The sequence below is a fragment of the Engraulis encrasicolus genome, chromosome 6 (genome assembly GCF_034702125.1).
Source record: "Engraulis encrasicolus isolate BLACKSEA-1 chromosome 6, IST_EnEncr_1.0, whole genome shotgun sequence".
NCBI lineage: Eukaryota > Metazoa > Chordata > Actinopteri > Clupeiformes > Engraulidae > Engraulis > Engraulis encrasicolus.
The window spans coordinates 54111628-54119772 of record NC_085862.1 but is presented as its reverse complement, the minus strand read 5'-3'; the positions used below and the strand labels follow the sequence as shown (position 1 = coordinate 54119772).

Genomic DNA, 8145 nt, shown 5'->3' with positions numbered 1-8145 from the left:
GACCGTTTCACCCCATTGTCAGTTTTTCATCCACTCACAACAAGCATTACTGTGACCTTTCACTTAGTTTAAAGTCCAGAGAAGAGAACACAATGATGAGAGCATGACTGGGTTAAGCAAATCAGACACAGAATGTTTCTATAACTCCATGAATGGACCTCAAATAATTCACAGTACAGTCAGTCGATGGTTGCACCTCTCTAAAACATGGAACGCAGGGGACATGTGGGCCGAAACAGACACCTTTATTTCAGCTGAACGCGTCAAGCAAAGACGACTGCAGCCCCTAACGCATAACCCAGCAGATGGGTTATGCCAAACACCTGGACCAAGTCTGCATGTTTGTACAAGGGAGAGCTTCAGTTGTGTAAACAATCTCATAGAACGACACACAAAAAACCCTGCTCGGAAATCAGGAGGGAACAGTCAGCTGATCAACTTTTTTCAACAGCCCAGCTCAACAGTGTGACCTTTGCACAGTTTTAGTCAATTTACTCAATTAAATCTTCTGTGTCAGTCTCACCGGCTGGGGCACAATAGGCCAGGGAGACAGCTGTCGTTTCCCAATGTCTAGTGTGCGTCCTTCAAAGTATACCAGCCTTCGTAATCACGCCCAGTGATTGGGTACTCTTTGGTGAACTCTGAAGAGTATCCAATCACTGGGCGTTGACTAATTAGGCTGACACACTTCCAAGGCTCATACACTTGACATTGGGAAATGGTGATTATTAAGGGCCAATTAGGAGTCGACCAGTTCCCTTAGTTTGTGTTAGGGAGAATGTGATCATGAATGCCTTGGAGTAGTGCAGTGCACATTAAGGTTGAGCAGGGATGCAGTCAGACAATTTCTCGATAGATAGTAGCAAAGGAAAACAACACTTTTCCTTCACTACTCCTCTCCACACATACACACACATAAAATACATAACATATACACGCACATATGCTTATACACAAGCAAACACTCATTCATACCCGCACGCACACACACGCACACGCACGCACTGTGCATCACTTCAGGTCAGAACAAAGGATACTTCTGCTTTGTTAATAAAACTCTATAATGGTTACATTACAAAAACAAAATGTCGCACAGTAAAGAATAGTATGTGTAGATCAGTCTCTTGTCTTCCACTTAAGAGAAAGTTGGGATGGAAGTGGGGGAGGGGGGGCATGTAGATGGTAGTAGGCCGGTGGGGAGAAGGGCATGTTTTCAAACAGCCTGGACGGCTGGACGTTAACCTTTCCAAATCAAGTCGCCCCCCACTCCACCACCCCTTCTCCCCTGGCGATTTCTTCTCCTCGTCTCTCTTCTCCAGAGGTTTCTGCTTTCTCTTCAGAGCCACCAGAAACGGACATAAACTATGAGCATGATGACAAAGACGCCGCCCGCGGCAAGCTTGGCGTACGTGGAGCGAGTGTTCAGGTACTTGGCATCAGAGCGGTACTTCTTTGACAGGCTGTTCAAGTTGCTGGCTTTGTTGTCCAAATCTGCAGAGTAGCAAAACAAAGGAGAGAGGTGACTCTTCATGATCATTTCCATCAAATTGCATCAAGTGGACCATATGGCAAGATTCATGTTAGTACACTGGCAACCAAATATTAATACATGAAAGTTTGATGTACACAGGTACTGGCCATATAATTAGAGTATCATGAAAAAATTGATTTATTTGCATAATTCCATCAATAATGTTTAACGTTCATGGCTTGTAGATGCACTGCCAACATTTTGAACTATTCCAATCATTCATTCATTCATTCATTAATTTTTTAAACTTATTTTGGCCTTCCAGCTCCAAAAAAACATGAATTGAGTAATTCACATTATTAGAATATTGTTATAAAATCACCATTTTCTTCAGAAAAACAAGAAAGAAATTCGGGTCACATCAATTCATTTGAAATTTGGAACTTTTTACATAACATGTCAATGTTCAATACTTGATTAGGACTGTGTTTGTCTTAATCACTGCCATGATGTGTTTAACATTGAAGTCAATGGAAGCCCAGATATCCTTGATGCTTTGCTGTCAGCTGTTTTTGTTTGCTTGATCTGGTGACCCATACTTCACTCTTCAATATACCCCGTAGATTTCGATGTTACGTTTTGGTGCAAACTCACCAGTTTAATTCGAACTCACCAGAAAATGAATGGGGTTTTATTTCTGTTGAGTTAGAATTAAACTGGTGACTTAGTACCAAAACGTGGTTGGAAATCTATGGCGTATATTGAAGAGTGAAGTTACATTTACTTTGATGCAGTACTGATCACATGTCGAGTAGACAAGGCAGAGGGTGAATTATGTGGAAAAAGATGTGCAAATATTGTTCTGTCCTCCAGTTGTGTGTCAATGTTGCAACCTTGCGCAAGAAGAGCACTAGTGGCTAGTGGCCGAGAGCTTGGATTGCGTTTAATCCCTTTCGTCACTGTCTCCTTATCTTTGCCTCTCTGTATCACTCACCCTCAAAAACATATATACACAGGAATTCACAAGCAGGATAAAGGGAACATGAGGGTGAATATGAGCAATGATTTTTCTTCTTTTTTCATTATTTTTTTATAGGTCTGGGTCAAAAAGACCCGAACACCTTCTATGTAACAAAAACACAAACACCTTACAAGGGTTAATGTTGTTGGCATAAAGCTCTTTATGAATAAATGTGACTTGATTTGGATGTAATTACCTGATAGCTTCTCTCCTCGCTGTAGGACCTCCTCTATGTTGGCCACCATGATGCGCTGCACGTCCTGCAGCTCTGTATTGATGCTCCCCAGGTTCCTGCGCGCCCGGCTGTCGATGTACGACTTCTTGGTCTTCTGGATGTAGGTGTCTGAGAATTGAGGAGTGGCACACACAGGGGACAGGGAGAAATCAGGTCAAACTCTGTTCCTTTCTTGGACGGTGATGAGTCACCAGTGCTGAGCACCAAACATCCCACACTGTCTGCATGTGTACCGAACCGAATTTGCTCCTTTTTATTCTGGACGTGATATTGACATTAGCTAATCACAGAGTGACTCTTGCATGTCAGCCAAGGACATTTGAAGATAAAAACATTCCAATTGGTTTTCATTATGAACAGAGTCTTAGCTCTTTGACTATTAACTGACTTGTAACTTCTGAAATTTGCTCTGGTCGCAACGTTGGCTTTGCTTTCAATTACTGAGTACCATCTGCATCCCACTCTCTGTGTACATGTGTGTGTGCGCGCGCGCGTGTGTTCTTACCAAATTCAATGAAGGAGTATGGCCGGGACACAGTGGGAACTTTCTTCCCATGCTGCTCGTGGAACTCAGCCTGCAGGTCCTCCAGATACCCAAAGGCCAGTTTTTTAGGGAACCCTGTCTCGCAGAGGACGAGGTACACAACCCCCTGTTCGATAACATAGCTACAAGGGGAAAATTGGAGAGAGACACAGAAGGTCACCTCATTAGAAAAAAAATACAGCAAACAAGACCGTTAATCATAAAACATTATTTGTACTCACTGGAAGGATAAGGAACCCGCCTCCAAAGTGCAGCGGTTTGGGCTGTGTTCATCTAGTTTCTTGAACAACTGTTTGGCTTGGTTTTGATATTGCTGAAGATCTCTTCCCAGCTGAAGAAAATGAAAAGCATAATTATGTGTACAGTAGGTACTATGATGGAGTCGTGCAGTAATGTAGTTGAGATTAACACCTGACGATGAGAATGATCAATTTAGTGTTGAGGACGTCTGATCTTTTTTATTATTATCATTTCAAGTTTTTAGTAGTTGTTTTTTTTAGGGAGAAAGCTAATCACCAACCTTTTCACTCCCCTAATTGAAAGCAGTTAGGGAAGCAAGAAAAACATATTAGATTTTTGGTGATGTTCATTTCCATTAATTAATGAGGAAATGTATTTTTTATGACAGTACTCTTAGTAGCCTATGAGAATAGGTTTAGGCTACCACAGACCTAGGTACACTGTCAGCACTGCGTCAATCCACCATTGCCCATCACAACACAAGGTCTTGCTTTACCTACTCTAAGCCTACGCGTTCATCGCCGTATGGTCAAGCATAATACGAGCTGAAGGACAAATAGATCATCGTTTTAACGTAGGGTGCTTGCCATATTGAATTTGGTTCGGAACATATTAAATGAAAACTTCGGCTAATGTTTACAAAGTTTGTGCTGCTTTACATTTCAAGCCTACAGAAACAGCTGCTCTCCCAAGAAATATTTCACGCTCTTCCCACAAGTCGTATGGCGGATGAAAAGAATAATGAAGTGTTAGTTTACCTTCCAGGACAGGTTGTTAGTTCGCTACTTGCACTCACCGCTGACGTTTCATTTCTACTGAGGGTGTGCTGCGAAAAGTAAAAGGCAGATGTATTACCTGTTCGTCTTCCTGCATGGAGGCCGCAAGCGGGAGGCCATCTGCCAACCGGGCAATCATAGTAAGCAACACCATTTTGACTGATGTCCAGACCCGAAACCAGCTATGTGTTAAGAATGTAATCAAAAATAGTGACTGTTGAAATATGTAGCCTCTGTGAGAACACCGCAGACCTTTAGACGCTGGATGCGCTGAGCTGGCCGGAAATACATGGGACGTATTTAGTGTTCTCTTGAAAAAGTCCGGTGGAAATATAGTCCTGACACTCTTTAGTTCCTACCACCACTCTTCGCAGGGATCAATAGTACAGGGAGGAATATGGTAAGACCAGGCTAATCATCCATCCTAGGCAGGGATCCCCAAACTTTTTTTTCCCTCTGGGGGCCACATTATCTAGCCTGGGCGAAAAGCCGACTGTTGATGTGCGGAGCCAAAATCTTTGGGTGGAGTACATAGGATGGCGTCGCGAGGCTACACATTATCAGGGGCCGGGATCAATCGTGTGGGCTGTATACTAGGCCACTGCCTGTTATAGCCATAATTTCTAGCACAAGTGATTTGCAAAAAAAAGAAGAGTACTTTACATGTTTTCCACTTTGAAATACCACAGGTATTCCTTTTAATTTCTAATAACCATGTACAAATACTGTAGCAAGGAAAGGTTAGAAAAATATGGTGATTGACAGTTTATGAGTGATACAATAGAAATGGTAGGCCTGAAATGGTATAAACTATCAAGACAAGAAACTTCTGATGATTCACACTAGGTTAGTGAAAATTAAACTGTAGGAAGGCCTGTTAATAAACAAAATAAAATATTCAAAAATATAATTTATCATTATTTTTTTCTGTGAGGATTGCTTCTTTGGGCCAGTTCAAATGGTGAGGTGGAGGGCCGGTCAAAGGGGCTGTATCCGGTCCCCGGCCCTTAGTTTGGGGACCCCTGATCCTAGGGAATCAAAAATGTAACTGGGGTCGGTGACGGATTGTATTAACCCACAATCATTCAGTTGAGTGAGGGAGTGCACAACCACCCAGGCGCGGACGAGTTTGTTGCAAGCGACGATGCTGCGAAGGCACGTGAGCGAGAACTTGTTGTCACGATGTGGATGGTATTAAATACAGCACATTTAAAGTCGTCCACAAACATGCACGAGAAGATGAGCTCGCACCAGTTTGATCTACTAACACACCACGTGTGAGGTGTGGGGGGAGGTGGAGAGGAGGAGCTGAAGTAGGAAGCAGTGCAAACCTGTGTGGTGTGGGACAATAGTTTGACACCATGGAACATGTCACCTCGTCGACGCAACATGACATGAATTTTTTAAGTTGGACAGGAAATCTAACCATCATTGCGAATTTTCATCCAGAGTGCATTGCTGTCTGCACGCGCATGCAGACAATAGGTGCGATCGACTTGTCGTCAACGCATGCATGCGCATTTAGACAGCAATGCACCCTGGATGAAAATGCTGCATGACGGTTAGATTTCCTGTCAAACTTAGAAATTTCGTTGATGTTGCGTCGACGAGGTGACATGTCACATGGTGTCAAACTATCGCGGGATGAATGCGACTGCAATCAGATCTTGCAACCTCTGCAGTTGCTTATCCCCTTCAACGCTTGTCTGCGGACTGCCTCCGAGGTCACGCGCCCATGAACTGGTTGGTCAACAACTCACTCACGTGTGTATATGGGTCTTGTCTCACACCTCTACACAAGTTTGCGCAGGTCCCCACTTCAGCTCCTCCTCACTGCCTGTCCCCTCACTCCTCACACGTGGTGTGTTAGTAGAGCAAACCGGTGCGAGCTCATCGTCTCGTTCATATTTGTGGCCGACTTTAAATGCGCTGTATTTAATAACACCCACACCGTGACAACATGTTCTCGCTCACATGCTTCGTCAATGTTGATCGACAGCAACAGAAGTCGAATGGGGCTACTGATGAAAAATCGAATGAGCTTAGTCTGATAACAATATGACAACAAGTTCTCGCTCACGTGCTTTCGCAACGTTGATCTAGCGAATCTTAAGTCGTATGAGCCCAATATTATCACGAAATGCTGATGACACAACCATCCCGGGACTCATCAAGGATGGGGTGAGTCAATAGCCTTGGTTGTGATGGAGCAGTGCTGCCAGGCAGCAAGTTTGCTAGGCAGCGTGCATGCCCACTGTGTCCCGCCTGAAGCATTCTGGTTAGAATGCGCACTTGAGTCTGTTACCATCGATCGATGTTAACAAAGCATGTGAGCGAAAACATACTGTCATGTGGTGGGTGGTATTAAATACAGCGCATTTAAAGTCGGCCACAAATATGCACGAGACGATGAGCTCGCATCAGTTTGATCTACTACTAACACACCACGTGTGAGGTGTGGGGGGACAGGTGGAGAGGAGGATACTGAAGTGGGGAGCAGTGCAAACCTGTGTAGGGGTGTGAGACAAGACTCATATACACTCGCCTCCAAAAGAGTTGTCGCCTATCCATCTGTTTGGAATAACAGCTAATAACCTGACTTTCAATTAATCACTTGACTTCAGAAGTCACTCATATGAAAGCTACAACCCTCCCGAATGAAAATGTATGTACAAAAATTAATTTCATGCACCAAAGAAAGATTGACCCTTTATTGAACACAGACAGGGCAGATTTTCACAAGACAAAAGTTTTGTCGCCTATCGAACATAATGTGAAAATGAGCAGATAAGTCACTTCAAAACACTTCAAATACGCAGATTGGGTGTCATACGTAATCACTGAATCACTCTCACCTCTCCAGAAAATCGACTTTAGCCTTAGGTGTATGTTTAGGGTCATTGTAATCATGGAAAGCAACACAATGAAAATCAATGGAGTTCAATGAGAGATGGTGACATATTCGCTATTAGTAGAGCAATACATGTTTAACTTCATGATTTAATCAATGATAAAAGCCCTCAAACACATGCAGCATGCATGCAGCTCCTCATAAGAGCTGTATCTGTACCATGTTTCACTTAATGCACCATTTCTCTTTTTTCATATTCTTCATCTCCAACACCATATAGTTTTGATGCTATCAGTTCTAAAATGGTTGATCTTGGGATCTTGGGAACATGACTTCAGAGTATGAGTCCCATTAGCCTTCATTTTTGTCAAAATTAGGCCTGACGTACTCTTGGCTGGCTTTTTTGTGACAGGGCAGTGGGAGAGACTTCTTTGGTGTTAAAGGTGAAGAATTTGGAAAAAATACATGGTGCCTAAAGTCAAACATGGGAGGGATACAGCTCTTATGTGGACCTGCATGCATGCTGCTGGTGTGTGAGGGCTTTTATCATTGATTACATCATGAAGTTAAAAATGTATTGCTCTACGAATAGCAAATATGTCACCATCTCTCATTGAACTCCATTGATTTTCATTGTGTTGCTTTCCATGATTACAATGACCCTAAACATACAGTACACCTAAGGCCAAAGTTGATTTTCTGGAGAGGTGTGAGTGAATCAGTGATTAAGTATGACACCCGATCTGCGTATTTGAAGTGTTTTGAAGTGACTTATCTGCTCATTTTCACATTATGTTCGATAGGCGACAAAACTTTTGTCTTGTCAAAATCTGCCCTGTCTGTGTTCATTAAAGGGTCAATCTTTCTTTGGTGCATAACATTTATTTTTGTACATACATTTTCATTCGAGAGGGTTTTAGCTTTCATATGAGTGACTTCTGAAGCCAAGTGATTAATTGAAAGTCAGGTTATTAGCTGTTATTCCAAACAGATGGGTAGGCGACAAC

General features: G+C 42.9%; 1 protein-coding gene across 1 annotated transcript; it reads right to left on the bottom strand.

The window, feature by feature from the left end:
* Positions 1-228: 228 nt before the first annotated feature.
* Positions 229-5814, bottom strand: LOC134451486 (vesicle-trafficking protein SEC22b-B). The gene is made up of 5 exons (XM_063201977.1): positions 4367-5814; positions 3493-3602; positions 3233-3393; positions 2689-2835; positions 229-1491 (listed from the first exon to the last, which is right to left on the bottom strand). The coding sequence occupies exons 1-5, from the start codon at positions 4439-4441 to the stop codon at positions 1337-1339; spliced, it is 648 nt and encodes a 215-aa protein (XP_063058047.1). The 5' UTR covers positions 4442-5814; the 3' UTR covers positions 229-1336.
* Between the last annotated feature and the right edge of the window lie 2331 nt (positions 5815-8145).